General features: G+C 35.5%; 1 protein-coding gene across 3 annotated transcripts in view; it reads left to right on the top strand.

Annotated features, from left to right (window-relative positions):
* Positions 1-20,734, top strand: part of NOL4 (nucleolar protein 4) — a 288,625-nt gene extending 267,891 nt beyond the window's left edge. For all 3 annotated transcript variants that reach the window (XM_045850010.1, XM_045850009.1, XM_045850011.1), the window contains one exon: positions 18,897-20,734. In XM_045850010.1, the coding sequence (XP_045705966.1) occupies positions 18,897-19,090 (194 nt within the window). In that variant the 3' untranslated portion in view covers positions 19,091-20,734. The remainder of the gene's footprint in view (positions 1-18,896) is intronic.
* The last annotated feature ends 556 nt before the right edge of the window (positions 20,735-21,290 follow it).

Below are 21,290 nucleotides of genomic sequence, written 5' to 3'. Positions count from 1 at the left end.
TAGATGAAAAAATGCAGGTTACCATAAAAGAAATGAAGGAAAATGCACAGGGAACCAATAGTGATGGGAAGGAAACTGGGACTCAAAACAATAGAGTGGATCAGAAGGAAGAAAGAAACAACCAAACAAGAAGGAATGGAGAAATAAGAATTCAAAAAAATGAGGAGAAGCTTAGGAACCACCAGGGCATCTTTAAATGCTGAAACATCCTAATTATAGGGGTACCAGAAGGGGAAGAGGTAGAGCAACAGATTGAAAACATATTTAAACAAATAATGAAGGAGAACCTCTCCATTCTGGCAAAGGAAATAGACTTCCAGGAAGTCCAGGAAGCTACGAGTCCCAAAGAAGTTGGACCCAAGAAGAAATACACCAAGTCACATCATAATTACATTAGCCAAGGTAAAAATGAAGGAGAGAATCCTAGAAGCAGCCAAGGTAAAAATGGAGAGAATCCTAGAAGAAGCAAGAGATAAGGGGACAGTAACCTACAAAGGAGTTCCCATCAGACTGTCAGCTGATTTCTCCAAAGAGACCTTACAGGCAAGAAGGGGCTGGAAAGAAGTATTCCAAGACATGAAAAACAAGGACCTACATCCAAGATTACTCTATCCAGCAAAGCTTTCATTTAGAATGGAAGGGCAAATAAAATGCTTCTCAGATAAGGTCAAGTTAAAGGAGTTCATCATCACAAAGCCCTTATTTTATGAAATGTTAAAGGGGCTTATCTAAGAAAAGATGATTTAAAAAAGTATAGTAAAAGGACAGCAAACTCACAATTATTAACAATCACACCTAAAGCAAAACCAAAAGAAACTAAGCAAACAACTAGAACAGGAACAGAACCACAGAAATGGAGAACACATGGAGGGTTAGCAACAGGGGAGTGGGAGGAGGAGGGGGGGGAAGGTACAGAGAATAAGTAGCATAGATGGTGGGGAGGGTAAGAATAGTGAGAAATGTAGAAGCTAAAGAACTTATGACACATGGACATGAACTAAAGGGAGGAAGTGGGTGGCAGAGATCTACAGGGTGGAGGGGAGTGAAGGAGGGGAATAGGACAACTGTAATAGCATAATCAATAAAATATTAAAAGATCTACTTTCTCAGCAACTGTCAAATAAGCAACACAGCATTATTAATCATAGTCACTGTACTGTACATTGCCTCACCACAACTTATTTTATAATTGAAAGTTCGTATCTTTTAACCCCATTTGCACATTTTGCCCACCTCTATGACCTGCCTCTGACAACCATCAACTTGTTTTATTGGTTTATTTTGTTTTAGGTGTAACATGTATGTGAGATCATATGGTATTTGTCTTTCCTGTACAACTTTTTTCACTTAGCATAATGTCCTGAAGATCAATTCATGTTGCAGCAAAGGGCAAGATTTCTTTTTACGGCTGATACTCCATTCAGTATGTGTGTGCATGAGCACCACATTTTCTTTATCCATTTATCCATCAATGGACACTAATATTGTTTACATATTGTGGCTATTATAAACAGACCTGTAATCAACATGGGCTGCATGTTTTTTAAGTCAGTGCTTTCATTTTCTTTGAATAAATACCCAACAGTGGAATTGCTAGATTAGATGGTACTTTTTGAGGAGCCTTCATACTGTTTTACATAGTGGCTGCACCAATTTATATTTCCACCAACCTTGCCCAAGGGTTCCCTTTACTTTATTCACATCCTGGTCAATATTGCTATTTCTTGGCTTCTTTTTAAATATTAGCCTAACAAGAGTGAGGAAATAATCTCATTGTGGTTTTGACTTTCATTTTCCTGAGAATTAGTGATGGTTGAGCACCTTTTCATGTACTTGTTGGACATAATGTATGCTTTTTTCAAAAAGATGTGTTCTGATCCTTTGCTCATTATTGCATCTTTTTCTGCTACTGAGTTGTATGAGTTCATTACATATTTTGGATATTAACCCCTTAGCATATATGTGGCTTACAAATATTTTCTCCCATTCAGAAGGTTGCCTTTCATTTTGTTGATGGCTCTCTTTGCTATGAAGTAGTTTTTTAGCTGTGTGTAGTCCCACTTTTTTATTTTTCCTTTGTTAACTTTGTTTTTGCTGTCAAATCCAAAAAGTCATCACCAAGACCAATGTCAAATAGCTTCCTGCCTGTATTTTCTTCTATGGGTTTTATGGTTTCAGGTTTTATTCAAGTCTTCATCTTCAGTTAATTTTTGTGTGTGATGTAAAATAGTGATCCGTTTCATTCTTTTGCATGTGGCTGTCCACTTTTCCCAACACCGTTTATTAAAGAGACTTTCTCTTATTGTATATTCTTGGTCCCTTTGTCATAAATTAATTGACCATACTATGCATGGGTTTATTGATGGGCTTTCTTTGTGCTCCATTAATCTATGCACATTCTTGTATGCCAATACCATACTGCTTTGATTACTGTAGTTCTGTAACATAGTTTGAAATCAGAGGGCATGTTGCCTCTGGCTTTGTTCTTTCTCTAGATTGCTTCGGTTATTTGGGGGGATGTGTGTGTGTGGGGGGGTTACCAACAGAAATTTTAGGCTTGTTTTATTTGGATGAAAAATGTCATTGGAATTTTGACAGGGATTACATTGCATCTGTACATTGCTTTAGATATTATGGATATTTTAACAATATTATTCTAATCCATGAGCACAGAATATCTTTCCATTTATTTGTGTCTTACTGAATTTCTTTCATCAGCATCTTATAGTTTTCAGTTTATAAGTCTTTCATCTCTGGTTAAATTTATTTCTAGGTATTGTTTTCATACTATTTTATTTTTAATTATTTTTAAAAGATTTTATTTATTTTTAGGGAGAAAAAGAGAAAAATCCTTTGTGTTGCCTCTCAGAAGCCCCCAACCAAGGACCTGGCCTGCAGCCCAGGCATGTAGCCTGACTGGGAATAGAACCAGTGACCTTTGGTTTGCAGGCCAGCACCTAGTCCACTGAGCCAACCAACCAGGGCTGATACAATTTTAAATGGGATTTTCTTAATTTCTCTTTTTGAGAAATTGTTATTAATATACAAATATGGAGCACATTTTCTTATATTTTGTATTTTCCAACTTTATAGAATTTATTATTTCTAACAATTTTTTAAAGGAGTCTTTTAGAGTTTTCTATATATAATATTGTTTTTTCACAAATAATGAAAGTTTTACCTCTTGCTTTCCAATTTGGATGGCTCTTATTTCTTTTCTTTTCCAATTACTCAGGCTAGCACTTTGAATACACTTGTGAATAAAGTGGTGAGAATGGGCATCCTTGTCTTGTGCCTGAACTTAGAGGAAAATTTTCAGCTTTGTTCACCATTGGGTATGGTGGCCTTTTATTTATGGAAGCTGTGGCACTCATAATATGCATGGCTTTTGCTATGTTGAGGTATGTTTCATATATACTTTGTTGAGAGGTTTTTTAAAGATAAATGGATGGTAATTTTTGTCAACTTTTTCTGCATTAATAGACATGACTATATGATTTTATTGTTCATTTTGCTAGTGTGATATATCACATATAGTGATTTATGGGTATTGAACCCTCCTTGCATCCCTGGGCTAGATTCCACTTGATCATGGTTTATGACCCTTTTCCTGTATAGCTGAATTTGGTTTGCTAATAATATTTTGTTGAGGATGTTTGCATCTATGTTTAGCAGGGACATTGGACTATAATGTTTTCATGTGGTGTCCTTGTCTAGTTTTTTATGATGGAAATGCTAGGCTTGAAAAATGAGTTTAGAAGTGTTCTGAACTCTTCTATTTTTTTGGAAGAGTTTTATAAGGACTGGTATTCTTTAAATATTTGGTAGAATTCACCATTGAAATTGTTGAGTCCTAAGCTTTTTCTTTTGGGGAGGTTTTGAATTATTGATTGAATCTTTTTAATTGTAATTGGTTTTGTCCAGTTTTTCTGTTTCTTCATAATTTAGTCTCTGTTGTGTTTCCAGTATTTACCCATTTCTTCTTGGCTCTCCAGTGTGTCAGTGCATAGTTGTCTGTAGTAGTTTCTTACGCCCCTTGGTATTTATGTGGTATCAGTTGCAATGACTCCCTTTTCGTTTCTAATTTGAGTCCTCCCGCTTTTTTCCTGGTGATTCTAGCCAAAGATTTGTTAGTATTTATCTTTAAAAAAGTCAGTTTCATTGATCTTTTCTATCATCTTTTTGGTGTCTATTACATTAATTTCCACTCTGATCTTTGTTATAGACTTTCTTCTTCTAACTTGGGGATTCATTTGTTCCTCTTTTTCTAGTTTCTTGGGGTAGGCATTTATTGCTATATTACCTCTTAAAACTGCTTCTGCTGCATCCTGTAAGTTTTTGTATGTTGTACTGCCATTTTCATTTGGTTCAAGCTATTTTTTGATTTCTCTTTATTTCATTTTTGGTCCAGTGGTTGTTTAGTATCATGTTATTTAACCTTTACATGTTTGTGAACTTTTGGGTTTTCTTCTTGAAATTTATTTCTAGTCATTCCACTGTGGTCAGAAATAATGCTTAATATGATTTTAGTCTTAAGTTTATTTGCTTTGTGGACTAACATATGATCTATCCTAGAGAAAAATGTGTATCTATTGATTTTGGAACAAAAGTTTTGCATATATCTTTTAAATCCATCTGGCCTAACTTGTCATTTAAGGCTGTTTCCTTATTAATTTCCATGTTATGAATCTATATTTTTACCCCCAAGATTTTTTTGACAAAATTATAATAAAAGAATCTTTCAGTGTAAATACTTTGTATTTTACATGAGTCACTCTTTCCTTTATAGTTTTTGATAATTTGAAATTGAATATGGACATTCTTTTTATAAATCTGTTTTATTGAGATATAATTGACATAATATTCTTTAAGGTATACAATGTATTGATTTGATATATTTGTATATTGCAATATTACCACTGTAGCGTTAGCTTATACTTCTATCATGTCACATACTTACCATTTCTTTTTCCTGGTGGAAACAATTGAGATCCACTGTCAGCTATGGCTTATTTATCTGCTATTAACAAGTTTGTACATTCACACAAACCATCCTCAACTCTACCACCCCCAGCTCCAGGTATCCATCATTCTATAATATGTTTCTATAAATTTGAGCTTCTTAGATTCCACATATAAGTGAAATCATACAGTATTTGTCCTTTGTCAGATGTCTCACTTCACATAATGCCCTCAGGGTCCATGCATTTTGTTGCAAATGGCAGGACTTCCTTATTGCTCATGGCTGGGTAGTGTTTCATTTTACATATATACCGAAACTTCTTTATCCATTCATCCATCAGTGGACATGCAAGTTGTTTCCATATTTTGGATATTGGAAAAAATCCTGCAGCATGGGAATACTTCTCTCTCTCCAACATTATTTTCATTTCCTTTGTATATATACCCAGAAGTAGAATTGCTGGATAATATGGTAGTTCTGTTTTTAATTTTTAAATGAAACCTCCATACTGTTCACTATAGTGGTTGCAGTAATTTAAATTTCTACCAGCGTTGTATAAGGGTTCCCTTATCTCCACATCTTTGCCAATACTTACCTCTCTTAGGTAATATTCTACGTGTTGATATCTCACTGTGGTGGTTTGACCTAATGATAAGTGATACTGAGTATCTTTTTATATACCTGTTCACCATTTAGGTGTCCTCCTTGGAAAAAAATGTCTATTTAGTTTCTCTGCCCATTTTGTAATCAGATTGTTTAGTTTTTGTTATTGAGTTCTTTACATATTTTGGACATCAACCTCTTACTGGATGTAGTTTACATCTTTTTTTCATTCCAAAGTTTGCCATTTCATCTGTTACTTTCTCTTGCTTTGCAGAAACTTTTAGTTGGATGTAGTCCTAAGTGTTGATTTTAGCTTGTGCCTTATCGTGTCATTCAAAAAATTATTGCCTGAGTCAATGTCAAGGTGCTTCCCTGTTTTCTTCTAGGAGTTTTATGGTATCTATTTCAAGGTAATTTGTTAGTGGTGTAAAATAGGTTTACAATTTCATTTTTCTGCATGTGGTTAACTAGTTTTCCCAACATTTGTTGAGACTATCATTTGTTGAGTGTTCAGGGAAAATATCAGTGTACTGTAATTATAAGTGATCATTAACATCATATTACAGATTTAGAGTTCTCTAAGTCTGACTATATATTTACCTTTACCAGTGTGTTATATACTTTTGTATGTTTTCGTGTCACTGAGCAACCTCTTTTCAGCTTGAAGACCTGATTTCAGCACTTTTTATGTCATATCAGGTGTAATGGTGATTAACTCCCTTAGTTTTTGTTCATCTGGGGAAGTTTTTGTTTTTCCTTCATATCCAAAGGATAACTTTGCCATATAGAATTTTCTTGCCTGGCATTTTTTTTTTCAATATGGGTTTCCACTGAGAAATCTGCTGCTAGCCTTCTGGGCATTTTTCTTTATATGTTACAATCTTCCCTGTCTGCTTTTAGAACTCTGATTTTTGCCGATTTCACTGTAATGTGTCTTAGAGTATTTCCTTTTGCATTGAGATAATAGAATAAAATATATCTTCGTGAACTTGGAATGCCCAACTTTTCCCAGATTTGGGTTTTTCTCAGTCCTCAGGTATTATTTCCTTAAATTTTGCTCTTCCTCTTCTGGACTATTCTTTTGATGAAATATAAGATCATGTAGACTTTATTCACTCTCCATTCTTGTTTCTGCTTTTAGTGGGTTATAGCAAAATTTCTGTCCTGACTTATCCATTTGTTCTACTCAACTACAGATGTTCTCTGTTGCAATATTCATTTCATTCACTGAATTCTTCAGCTCCTCAATTTATAAAGTTCTCTTTTGGGATTTTCTTGAAGTTTATTGAATTTCTTCAAAATGGCTATTTTGAATTCTTTATCAGGTAGGTCACAGAATGTCATCCCTCAGGATTGGTTATTAAAGAATTATTATTACCTTTTGGTGATAACATGTCATCTTGATTTTACATACTTTTTTTTAGTTTTGTGTTCCTGTTCACACTTTTCAAGCTGCAGACACCTCATTAAATCTTTACTAGTTTCCTTCAAGTGGGATATACTTTTGTTGTTACTGTTGTATTTGGGGTTTTCTCTGCATTCTAGGTTTTATAGAAAGTAGCACTGTAGTCCAAGTTTGTAGTTTCTTCTTTGCCCACAGATCTTTATCTGTTTTCATGATAGCTCTCCATTTACTGGACTTGCTCTTGACGTTACATTCAAGAGCATGCACGGGGAGCTGGCTGCTGAGTGGGGAGAGGTGTGCAATCAGCACTTGATGCATTGGGGGCGCCTGTGGACCAAGTGGAGAGATCCTCAGGGGAAGTACTCCCAGCAACTCACAGGCCCAGCAACTCACAGGAAGACTTCTTGCTGAGGTCCCAAGCACAGTCAGCAGCAACTGTGTCCCTTTGATGCCCCTTGATGGTCTTATCTGCCTTTCTCCACCCCTCAGTTATGGAGGTCCCACCTCAGTGCATGGGATCTTGTAGGAGAATAACGGGTATCTCAAGCTGTTTCCCTCACCACTGACACAGCCTGGCAGCCACTCGCTATTCTTTTTCCCCTTCTAGACATGTTGCCCTGGTCAGGTAAGTCAGTTACTATGCCTTTTGGGCCCCACCGCCAGGCCCCAGGTAGGGAGGATGAAGCCAGATTCTCAGGCCCCAGAGCTGCTTTGCCCTTCACATCCTCCACGGCTACCATGTTACCTGGGTCCATGGGTGCAGCTCTAGTGGCTGGGGAATCACTGTCCCTGTCCTGCCTTTCCTGTCGTCCCAATATGTCCATTTTTAAGTGTATCAGTGTGTTGAGCAGAGGAAGCCTTGTAGGATTATAGGTGACAACGAGATACACATTTAAAAGGAGATACAAAAGGGTCTTATCCCCTTGTCATGATGCTGACATCATATCCAATTCTGGAAGTATATTTTATAAGCTCATTGATAGGATCCCATATATACTATATCCTATAATTTTCCATAATTATCTACTTATAGTGAACCCTATGAAATTTAAAATAGATGAATAGAAACTTGGCAGACACCTACAAATTTTTTAGATTACTATTGGAAAGTAGCTAAAACCGAAAGTCTCCAATTTTGTTCTTTGTAATAGTGAAACAAATTATTTTATCATAAGGAGTTTTTCTAAATATCATCTAACACCTTAATAATGACCAAGCTGAGTCAGTGTTGCATTTTTATAATATTGCTATATGAACTATCAACTTGATTAATAGTAATCCCAATTTCTTTTAAAATTTTGTTAGGAATCTATTCCAAAATACAAATTCGAATTTTTACAAAATTGTCACATAGAAACATCATACCTTAAAATGTTACATGAGTCATTTAGAAAAGGTTTAATACTCCCAATTTCAGAAAAGTTATTACTTCACTAATTCATATGCCTTGCCTCATGAGCCATCAGCATTTCTGCTGTGGGTCTCATCCTACATTTTCAATCACTCAGGTGTAAATACTCTGTGTAGCTGTGTGTTCAATGTCTGGGAATTTAAAATCATTCCTATTTACCTTTAAGCATATCAAACAGAAAGCAACTCTTATTAAACCCTTTTTGTATTGGGTTGGCCAAAAAGTCTGTATGGATTTTTCCATAAAATAAGAGACTTTGATTTGGATATTTTGAGTATGTCGGCTATCTCCCACTATTGGCTTCTGGCTGGTGGGTAGAGGCCAGGGGTGCTGCTAAACATCTTCCAATGCATAAGACAGCCCCACAGAAAAGCATTATTTGGCCATAATGTCAATAGTACCAAGAAACTTCACAAACCACTTTTGACACATTTGATCATTCACAGCACCTTCTCCATACACTTCAAAATTTTTTTTGTTTCAGTTTTTACCTTCCTTGAAATAATGAAGCATAATGCCAAAAATGTGTACCTTCTTCTCTCTTTAAATAGATATACAAAAATTCAATTTTGATAAGTTTTTTAAAAAAATGCACACTGATATGACAGCTGTCACAATACAATCTAATAGAATTGTTTCAAAAGAAGTTAAAGATAAGTAAGCACTACTACAGCCATTGTACAGAAGAAACTAAATCCTTTTGGCCAACCCAACACTATGGCATTTATCTGATAATAAACATGTTTTAGATATCTGAAAACCCTAAAAGTGATTTACTGGAGTAAGATGCAGAGTTGTGATGGTTAATTTTTTGTGTCTACTTGACTGGCCACGAGGTATCCAGACATCTAGACAAGCATTATTCTGGGAGGGTGTTCTGAATGAGATTAACATTTGGACTGGTAGACTAAATAAAGGAAATTGCTCTTTCCAGTGTTGGTGGGCTTCGTCCAATCAAATGAAGACCTGAACAGAGCAAGGGAGCTAGTATTGTCAGCTCGAACATAGGTATTTAGGTACTTCCCTGCTTTTGGACTTTAACTAAAATATCAGCAGCTCTTCAGCCTTGAACCTGCCAGGTTTCAGACTGGAACTTGTATCATCACTTCTCCTGGTCCTTAGGCCTTAGGATGTCAACTGCAAGTACACCATCCATCAGCTTTCCTGGGTATGTAACCCGTCAACTGCTGATATTGGGACTTCCCCAGCTCTGTAACTGATGGAGCAATTCCTTACTACCTTTATTTTACACACACCCTGTTTGTTCTATTTCTCTGGATAATCTTGACTGTAACAGTGAGTTATATCAACTTAAAATAAATCTTTAAACTTTAACATGAATAATACTTCCCTGAACCCTCTCTTACTACTGAGAAGTTAAGATAAGGTTAGGATCCCATTTAAGAATAATAAGATCTCACATTTACTGGACCATTTAACATTCACAATTTAATTTGGTTTCCTTCTGCTGCAACAACCTAACAAGTAGACAAGGGCAGCAGTTGTCAGTCACATTTTACTTGACTCTCAGAGTAAATGATGATTTGCCCAAATTCGCAGTGCACATATCTAGAAAGTTTATACATTAAGACTTGAATTCAGCTTTTCTACTTGCTTGTTTTATGATCTTATCACTGTATGCTGTATCTGTTTGTATATTAAATGAGACTTCATAATTTGGAGATGAAACATGTCCAAGTCCAAATGTATTAGTAGGTTTAACACAGGACAGTTTTAATTTACATCTATAAAGTTTCTTCAAATATTTATAGACTGAATAGATATATTCTGCAACTGACATTTAAGTACATTTAATAATTATGGCTTCATTTTCATTCCTTAAAAATGAAACAAATATCTAGTCCTTACTGAGGGCATTCTGGAGGTTTTTAATCTAATGTTGATCCTGTTACTACACTTCCTACTAATCTGTGAAAAATGTTGGACAGGCAAGACTTTAGAAGTGGCCAAAAAAAAGCCCACAGTCCAAGCAATGATATTTTTACCTCAGCTCTCTGAAAAACAATAAATGGATACTTCTGTTTTTAGGAATTGATTCCTGTTATTTAAAAAAAGCTATATGAATATGTAAATCCATAAAGCAATGCAATAATTCATTACACTCTCATGTAGTATATTTGATTCCACTAAAGTTAAATAACAACTAACTCCCCTCTCTCTATACTGCAATGTCTGTGTCCTTTCCCACAAGCCAGAAGTAGGCTGAGTCCCCTCACAAATTTCTAAGGCTGTTGGGACAGTGACTCACAATTTTAGGTCATTTTGCAGTTTATCAGAATGATTAACCAAGTCTCTACAAAATACTGAAATTTGAAGCTCAAATGGAAAGGCCACATACTGACTAAACTCAGGCACTTTACAGAGCCGAGTACCAGAAATTTAACAAATGTAAGACAAAAATTGGAAGGCCAATGTGGGAAATGAATCTTTTCTAAATTGACTGTGTAGAAAAATTGATTGATTGAAATGAGAACAAAATGCTGAGATGTTTATTTTTTTTCTCTTTGAATAAGGTACATTTAGATGAGAAAAAAATGGATTAACACAATAGCAATAAAAAGATGAAATAAAGGCCTCATAAATGGAAAATTTAATAGATGAATTTTTAAAGGCAAGGTCCAAGAGATTTACATTTGAAATATATAAAGACTCAGCTACAATTATCTGAGGACAATCACATAATTTTTTAAGTGTGTGAGATATTGACTTGTTTTCCTTAAACTCTAATACATTGCTGAAAGTCAACATGGGACTGTATTATGATAGGTAATTCAACCTGTGATTGATGTCAGTGTTTGATGCTTAGTTTTTTTCTATACAGAAGATACAACTTGGAGAAAAGGGGTGACCCATTTATTCTTCCTTTCTCCTTGCATCATGCCTTAAATACTTGGCCTTAACAGTGATCTCTATCTTGCTTTGTGTGTTTTCTTAAATGTCTATAGAATACCTGGATCAGCAACTCCCTATATATATTGTAGATAAACACCCTGTTCCTCGGTAACCTAGTGTCAATTAATCAGCATTTATTAAGGGGAGAGGGATAAATGTGATGAGGTCAAGAGGAGAGAAGTATTTGATAGCACAGTCATTAGAATTGCAGTAGACCTAAATGGGTTTTAAAATGGCTTCCGTTTGACAAAGACCTTGAGGAGACAGCCTTTCCCACTGAACTGTAGCATCTGATCATCTTCCTCAAATCCCTGAAGACAGTGTTGATATAAGGCCCGGAATCACTGTGTCTTGTTCTGTTGTGATCCATTATTTGGTAAAGGACAGATTCTTAGGTAGATGCAGAAGTAAAATGTAGCTGTAATTTAATAAAACAGACCCATGCAAAACAATCTTTCAAAAGTAAATTTTTATATATATCAAAAACTGTCCCAAGAATAGCTTTGGAGCATGAAAGACTTATTACTTCATAATGAAGGGAATCATTTTTAGAAAATCAAAATTGTCTAGAAACTATAATACCCCAATAATATAACTTCAAATTAATTAAAAACAATCATAAGCATAAGAAATTGGCATATCCACAGTTATAGCCATTGACTTTTAACATATTTCAGAAATTAATGTATACAAAAAAAATTAAAATTAAATCTGGTTAATCTAGAACCTACCCCCAACCACCTAATAATACGCTCTTTCAGACATATTGACTACCTAAGAATTATTAATATAGTAATAGTGCTGTGTTCAGAAATACCTGTAATTAATGAGGACAAAATACTACACATTTAATTTGTGAGAAAGTGGTTTTTGGTACACATTAGAAAAAACTGAAAGTTAATGCTACTAATTTAACTCAAGAAATTAGAGAAAATAAATGGAGAAATTAGTCTTCTGTATTGCTTCTTTGTTTTCTAATGAAATCAAAAACACAAAAGAATTTTAAAATATCTGGCAAGAGAAAGGAAGCATAAAATAATTCAAAAAAAGATAAAGAATTAAAATATTAATACCTTTATGCTAATTTACCTGGAACTTTAGAGATATAATACTGTGTATTGTAAGTATATAATTGACCAGTAGATTAAAAAAAGGAATAGCTACTCCAAATGTATGTTTAATAAGTAAATGAGTTACATCATTATGAAAAACTATCGACTTAAAAATCAGACCCAGATGGTTTACAAATGAGTTTTACCCTAGTTGAGGGACTAGATAATCTTCATTTTACACAAACATATCAGAGAGGGGAAAAGAAAGGAAATGAAAAGCACCCTGGCTCATTTGTGATGCTGCTGCAATCCTCTCATTCAGAACAGTAGTAAAAAGGCAAATTCTATTATAATCACTTGTGAACACAAAGGTAACTCATTGACTCTCGTAATGTGTCTTTGCTGTGACCCAGGCCCTATGTTGGATGCTATGTATACATTAGCTAATGTAGCCTAGGTGCTGAAGAGTAATAGTTAATTTTTTATCCTTTGGCTGAAATGTATGAAAATATTAATATCTGATATTTAACATCTGATCAAAATATTAATATCTGACAATATTTAACATCTGATCAATATATAAAAAGTGCAAATGAGCCTGCAATCGAAGTAAGCTTCCAGGTGGTTCTTGTGTTAGTTAAGCAGGCCAAGTCATTCACTTAGTGATGATGAGTCCATTAAATTAATTGCAGTGACTGAGGGAATGTGTCCAGAGATAATAAACTTGTTTAAACACTGTTTTCCATAATGCTAATAGTTAAAGAGTTGAAGAGATTGAGATATTGACAATATCAATAGTCAAAAAAGCAAGTCAGCTGATTTCAAGTGGTTTCCCTTGCCTTTTCATAAATTGAGCTGTTACTGATACTAATACTACTGTTGTTTGTTTGAAGTGACAGAAAAATTAGCATCTATTAAAAGTATGAATGAAATAACTTTGAGAATATTTTTAAAGTTAACAAATTCAGTACAGCATGAAGTAGAATTGGCTAAGAAGTGTGAAACAAATAGGCTTATTTGGACAAATTTACCAAGTTTATTAAAACATAAGGCATTTGGTTGTTCCTTGAACTATTTATCAGCAGATAGACTTTGGAAGACATTTTTTAATCTATTATGTGTTGTTGAAACAGTGCCTACTTCTACTTCATTTGTCCTCATTAGTTTCATCATCACTTCTGTGAAATTTTCTCAGAAATAGAATCTGAATATCCTAATTTGTACTACCACACAATAGTATGATGCCTTAATGATAAAGTTTTTCTCAGGTCAGGACTAAGTGAAATTTTTTCTGAACAAGAACTATTCTCAAGTTTTATTATCAAACAGTGAAAGGCTTTGGAAATTTTGCTATAGAAATGACAGTTTCTTAATGAATTTAATCAACTTACAAGTCAAAACAGTGCTTTTATGTGAATCTTTTGCTGTGCTAAAAGTCATTTTGCTAATGATCAACATTGTTTGATTACAAGTAATAGCTGGCTGCTTAATAAACTTGCCATACTGTCAAAGTTAAAACAAGAAGTTAAATCTCCATTCCCATAGAAATTTCTAGTTGATACATTTACTGAGCACACACAGGCTCAGCAGTGGTTTTTTGGGCTTTGATGCAAGAGCACAAATAAATAGTCATATTTCAAATTCTTCTCACTGTTCATTTGAAAGGCTCCCAGATTAACCTTCAATTGTGAGTAATTAATCTGTAATACACTTCTAAGAGGAAAGTTTATAGTAATAAATACCTCCCTTAAACAGGAAAAAATCTCAAACAAGTTAACTTTTACCTCAAAGAATAGAAAAAGATCAAGACCCAGAGTTAGTAGAAGGAACGAACGAAAGATCAGAGTGGAAATAAATGAAACCAAGATGAAACAATCAAAAAGATCAATGAAACTGTGAAAGCTGCCTTGTGGGGAAGAGGACACATTACAAGTGATGCCACTGAGACACGCAGGGCTGTGAGAGACTACTCTGAACAGCTGCACGGCAACTAATTGGACAACCTACAAGAAACTGAACAAATTCCTAAAAACCTAAAACCTACCAAGACTGAATTATGAAGAAATAGAAAATCTGAACAGGATGATTACTAGTAAGGAGATTGAATCATTAATCAAAAATCTCCCAACAAAAGCACAGGACAAGATGGTTTCACTGGTGAATTCTATCAAACTCCTGCAAAAAAAAAAAAAAAAAAAAAACCCAAAAAAAACAGAAGAGGAAGGAACACTTCCAAACTGACTATCAGTCCAGAGTTACCCAATACCAAATGAGACGCATGATCTCAGGTATCCAAACTGATCACTGGAAGGCTTGGTTTCAAAGAATAATGCAAGAAGGATGTTGAAGTACACTAACGGACATTTAGTCATCGTTCCTGGTATTGCTTTCTCTTCATTCACGATGGATAGCCATTTATAGACAATGCTGGGAATCCAAGGAAATCACTGCTGCACAACTAGAAGAATGACTGGGGGTATGTAATTAACCAGGATCAAACAGAGGCTTCAGCCATGAAGGAACCAACAGCCACACCTCAGTATGATGTATTAAACCCGAACATCTTTGGGCCCGTGGGCCTTTTATAGTCTCTTGAATGTTTTTAAATAGAAATATTGTGATTTAAAATAAAGAGCCTGGTTCCCACCTAGCTGTAGCCAGCACCCATTAGTCCCCACACACCACACGTTTGCTTGCTCTTCCTGGGCGGGGTGGGCACTCAAGCACCTCCACCTAACCACTCAGATCTCATCTGAGCTGGGCCACCGTGGTGTGGAGGAGGGGCCAGGATCTCCTCGTGGCTGTGGGCAAGCCCGTGAACCTGTCTGGAACTCAGTGTCTCCTACTTTAAAATGGGACCAATCATCCCACTCTACTTTTCCCACCCAACTGTTCAGAGGCTCCAAGGGGAACTGTGTGAGTCCCCAGTAGGAGAAGTGCTGGGAGGCACCTTAAATAATTTGTCCATTGGTGAGTATTTGTGTTTTTTGCTTCCCTACCTAACCTCATAACTGAAGATTTGAATAAACACTCATCGAAAATAATTCCTTGCAGTTTTATCTATTTAATCTTGAACCTGTAGAGTCAAAAGCAAGATAATGAAGTCACCTTTCTTAGAAAGTGGAAGCCCTGTCTTAGTTTGGAAGCTTATACCGTTGAGGTGGAGATTAATCCACAAACTGCAGTACAGATTCCATTTCTGCAGATTTCACCAGCCCAGATGGTAAATAGACAAAAAAGTTATGTTGTTGCTGACATGCACTGTGTAAGTTAAGCCTACAATGGTTGCATCTGTAAAAACATGTGCAGTCTATTTTCCTTGTCATTATTTCCTAAACAATACAATAGAACAATTATTTACATAGCATTTACATTTCATCAGGTGTTAATTAACCTAGAGATTGTTTGAAATATATGGAAAGATACCTGTAGGTTATATGCAAATATGATGCCGTTTTATATAAGGGACTTGAACATCGTATACATTGGTATCCTCAGGGGTCTTGGGAACTAGTCCGCCATGGATACCAAGGAATGACTATTACTAGGATAAAATCACAATCTCTCTCATCCCAAAAAGAGTTGGAGCCCCAGCTCCACCCTTTCTCAAGTCCAGTTAAGAGCACCTATCAGCAACGTGGCTTGGCAGCCAGACCATCAGGAAATGTTACACCTTCTAATGAAACAGACACCTAGATACTAGAGATCTACACAGCTGAGAGGAAAATCCTTTCAATTTTATTTTATGAAGATTTGTACTGGGATTCCTGAATGTCAAGAAAAAAAATTGTGTTAAGTAGTTCATGTTATGTCACAACACTTTTAAAATCACTCAGAACTTCCCAGATAAACTAATTGCTGTTAATGATTTGCTTGAACGCTTGTGCAGTAATTTCTCTTTGTGGGTGTAATAACTTCCCTCTCTTTCCCCCTTCCAACTCCTTATGTCAGTATCATGCTTTTATAAAATGAACAAGTGGAAGTAACTCCTGCTCCATAATCAGAGCTCTGCAAGGCCATGGCAGAAGTAGACACCCGTTTCTCTCAGGTGTCAGGATTCTTGTGTGCTAGTCTTGTCTCTGCCCTAATTAGATTCCAAGTGAAGCTACTTCTTCCTCATGGGACATCTGCCTCCTGGCTGACAGAACTCTTCTCCTTTCAGGAGGGAGGGTGGAGGGGGTTGGGTCTTGACCTATCTCCACATCTCAAGGAGAACTAGAAGGATAAAATAACATCCATTGTTTAGTTCATGAAATGAATACCATTATCTGAAAAGTTATGTGCTTAGAAAAAAGTCTGTTAAAATACTTTCAAGTTAGAGAATCATTACAGTTCTGAGCATGGCCTTAGTTATGTACTTAGTTGTGTTGTATTCAAGGATTTTACATTTATTACTAACTGCAAATTTAATAATTGTAGCAATTAATGAAAGGTAAGAACTATAATAATGAACACTTAGGTATATAATGAAGTCTTAATTCAACAGTAATTGATGTAAAATGTCTTAATACAAATGTCTGAATTAAAGATTCTAAAATCTAAGTTTATCTAAATTGGGGGGAACATTAGTTAATAACATAACATACATAATAGTATTCTATAATAATATATATTATATTCTATAATAATATATATTATATATAATGTTATATGTAATGTTATTTCAAGTATAAATACAACATCTGTATATTGCCTTGTACGCTCACCACCCAGGGTCTAGTATCTTACCATGACCATATATTTTACCTCCTCTACCCTCTTCATTCTCTACCCACCCCCTTCCCCTCAGTAACCACTGTACTGTTGCCTATGAACTTGTTTGTTTGTTCACTTATTGCTTTCTGGTTTATATCCACATATAAGTGAAATCACATGGTTCTTTGTCCTTTTTTGTTCCCTTTGCATAATACTCTCAAGATCTATTCATGTTGTTGCTAGTGGCAGTATCTCTTCATTCACAGACCAATGGAATAGAACTGAGAGCCCAGGAATAAACCCCCATATATATGGGAAACTACTTTTGGTGAAGGAGCCAAAAACACAATGGAGAAAGGAAAGCCTCTTCAGTGAATGGTGTTGGAAAATGGGAATGTAACTAGAGTGCCTGTGGGACCATACACAAAACTTAACTCAAAATGGATTAAAGGCTTTAATATAAGACCTGAAACAATTAAAGACTCAATACATAAAACAGAAAACATAGGCACTAAACTTATGGGCCTTGGTCTCAGAGGAGTTTGTGAACTCAATGCCAAATGCAAGGGAAGTAAAAGCAGAAATAAATGAATGGGACTAAACCAAACCAAAAAGCTTCTCTGAAGAAAAAAAAGAAATCAGCAAAATGAAAGGGCAAACAATACCTCTCATAAGAGGCTAATATCCAAAATATACGAAGAACTCAGACAGCTCAAAAACAACAAAAATCAATCCAATAAAAAACAGGCAGAGGACTCGATGCTTTTCGTAAGAGGACGTGCAGATGGCCCACAGAGGTATGAAAACATGCTCAGCCTCACTAGCTATAAGGGAGATGAACATGAAAAGCACAACATTACCACCTCCCGCCTGTTAGAATGCCTACTGTAAACAAGACAAGAAACAACACCTGCTGGTGGGTATGTGGAGGGAAGGGAACCTTCATACACTTCTGATGGGAATGTAAACTGGCACGACCACTATGGAAGACAGTATGGTGGTTCCTCAAAAAAATTAAGAAGAGAGCTACCATATGAGCCAGTGATCCCTTTTCTGGGTATCTACTCCAAAACTTTGAAAACCTTGATTCCTTAACATCGATGCACCTCTGTGCTCACTGCAGCATTATTCACGGTGGCCAAGACATGGAGACAACGTACATGTCCTTTGACCAGTGTCTGGATAAAGATGTGGTACTTATGTACACAAGAAATGAGGAAGTGTAAGTTATTTTTAAGGAAAAATTTACAAAATGTTGTCAAAATCAGATCTAAGACTTGGTTTAAATATATATAAGAAAAAAAAGCTTTGATACATGAATGTTTCTGCAAATACTCATGAAAGGGAAGCCAACAGTACCCAAAGCTGTCTTCTGCCATAAGTCCAGTTTCTTCATGGCAGTGTTTGTACTACTCATTTACTGACTGTGCATTTCTAAAGAAAGCTTCAATCTGATATGTCCACATTTTTAATAGTAAACCTAACAGAAAAAGTATTGGTATTATATGGAAAAGCACCCGATTCATGTCCACATTGTGCCAGTTAAAATTTGAACTCTAAACATAGGTAGACTTAAAATTGGATTTTATTTTAAAAAGCGCATGTTAAAGAGAAGGTCTTTCCTGTCACTCCACAATGAGAGACCATTGCCAGAAATTAAAGGAGTCTTAAGAGAATACCCAGCCACTCGTTTTTCATCAATGTTGCTACTTAGTGTTTCTGAGAGATGTATTTGATTAAAGGTATCAGCAGCTTCTCATGAAAGAATACATAAATTAAGTCAACGGTAATTTATGCTCATGTTCAAAGTACTAGAACAAAAACTGTCTCTAATTTTGTGATAATTTTTTCCAGGGCCCACCGATCTCAGCATGAAGAGGCAGTTGGCGACTAGCTCAGGAACCTCCAGCAGTTCAAGCTCCAGACCCCAGCTGAGTCCGACTGAAATCAATGCCGTGAGACAGCTTGTGGCAGGATATCGAGAATCAGCTGCATTTTTATTGCGTTCTGCAGATGAACTGGAAAATCTTATTTTACAACAGAACTGACTCAAACGACGATCCTATTCACTGAGGTCTAAATTTGCAGTTTCCACTAATGACATTTTGATTTCCCAGCAGAAATGCTTCTGGTCTTACTGCACAGTCTTAAGAGAAATATTCCATTATGCCACATTGTCCTTGATCCGTAAAGTGATGTGTTAAGGTGTTTCAAAGGAACTCTGACCTCTGAAGTACTTGAGATACTTTGTGTCCAGCCTGCTGCTTTTGTTTTAGTGTCACCGTAACTATCTGGGGCATAGAAGGCTGTATATTCCTAATTCAAGGATGAAACTGAAGAAGCTTGTGGTACACAGAATAGTTCAAGATCCAACTGAAATATTAGTGGAATTTGCTACTGACTTATTGGACTGAAAGCTGCAGTATCTGGCAAAAAAAAAAAGCCAAAATTTCTTCTTGCTACAGTATATTACAATGAAAAGGATCTTGTATTTTAAAAATATATATATATGTAATTTTTATAAAAAGAAAACTTGTTTTTCATTCAAAATTGTCATTTTTACTTTGGTAACTTTTTCATAGGTCTTAAAAGAAAACTGTTTTGAGAAACTACTGTAAGTACCTTTTCCACATCCCTCTTCCTTCTCCTCTTTCCAAATTCTTTCTACAAAATAACACTTGATGCTGGAAAAAAAAAATCCTCACCTACGTTCTTTAAATCGTCATATCAGGAACTACTTCCAAGAGGAGCCTGCATTTCTGCACTCATTCTGATCTCAAGCCTCCCACGCAACACTGCAGCTTTACCATAGGTTTTCAGCACAGAGTGTTGTAATATTAAACATACCACTGGGGGGCAAATATCACACCTTGGTTTCTCACAGCTCACCCCAGATTGCCGCTGCTGTCTTACAGGCATCCTTCTCGCAGCACCTGGATGTAGATGACTGAATGTTAAGAGGTTGCAAGTGACAATCTGAAAATTTGCACTCGCGTGTAGTTTTTTTCATTTCTCTATTTCAGAAATAGTTTCCAAAAAGACCATCGCCTCTCCTGATATGATTTGTATGGTTTACAGTTCTAGGTAAAAATGATGTAACGAACTCTCAGTGGCTGCAGCTGCAAAGTGCAACGAACTGGCCCCTCCTATTCCCCACAATTTGCCCTTCCTTCTGGTTTTATAGCGTTGGATACACATGAATGGTGTTTTCTTTGGCATTGAGGCAAGCCTATTTTTAAGATATTTAGGGAGAAATACATCAGTTCATGCTTCTTGTACAATTTTTTTCTGTTGTTTATCTTTGATTGGATTACAAATTCTTTGTGCATTCCTGAATTTGCCTTATTTCATGTAAAATTTATGTCATCCAGTTTTTGATAAGTTTAGGCATCAGTGATATTTCTTAACTACTTGTTACATATAGTTTTTCAAGTAATGACTGTGATTGTGACCAAGTAATGTGCACTTTTTCTTGTAACTGTGGACATTGCTATGCTTTTTTCTTCTAGTGTTTCTAGAATTACCGTTCCTTACAGTTACGTAAACAAAAAACAAAAAAAAAATTTGTGATACTGTTGGTGAATATAATGTGAAAACCTTATTGAAATATGAGTATTTTGGAAATACATAGATGCACAAACATCTTTTAAGATGTGGATTTAGAGTTTGCCTATTTAAATGAAAATTTAAAACTTGAGGGCTGGTATAATTTTCTGTTTTGTTGGGTTTAATAAACATATTTCTGTGTTAAAATAATGATTGTGAAACCTTATAAATTTTCTGAATTACATAATACTTACATAATACTTAACTTTGAGCATTTTGCTTTTAAAGCAGGAAATATTTTGTACCTACATTTAGCACAAAATTGGTAGTCGAAACTTGTATTCAAGAATATTCTAAGGTGCCCCAGAATCTCCACATTCAGTCTAATAATTTATTTCAAGAAGGGATAATGTAAATTTGCAAAACCAAGGGTGTTTCATTTGATTATTTAAATCTGATTTAAGGATTTAGTCCTCATTTTTTACATGAGTAATCTGGCTCTTTTAGTCACTCCAGATTAAATTCAAGAGAAACACATACCTGCTTTAAATGCTTATTTTATGCATTGGGTTTTGTGGTAATGGGATCTGAGGCTTTGACATGATTGCTCTTTGACGAAGTAGTGCTCAGGCTTGAGTTCAGCACACACATAAAAATTCCTAAATAGTGATAACGACACAAATGGAGTAGAGAAGGTAAGTT

The sequence above is a fragment of the Phyllostomus hastatus genome, unplaced genomic scaffold (assembly GCF_019186645.2).
Source record: "Phyllostomus hastatus isolate PE091 unplaced genomic scaffold, TTU_PhHast_1.1 phas_contig_80, whole genome shotgun sequence".
Lineage (NCBI taxonomy): Eukaryota > Metazoa > Chordata > Mammalia > Chiroptera > Phyllostomidae > Phyllostomus > Phyllostomus hastatus.
This window is presented reverse-complemented; position numbering and strand designations above follow the sequence as displayed.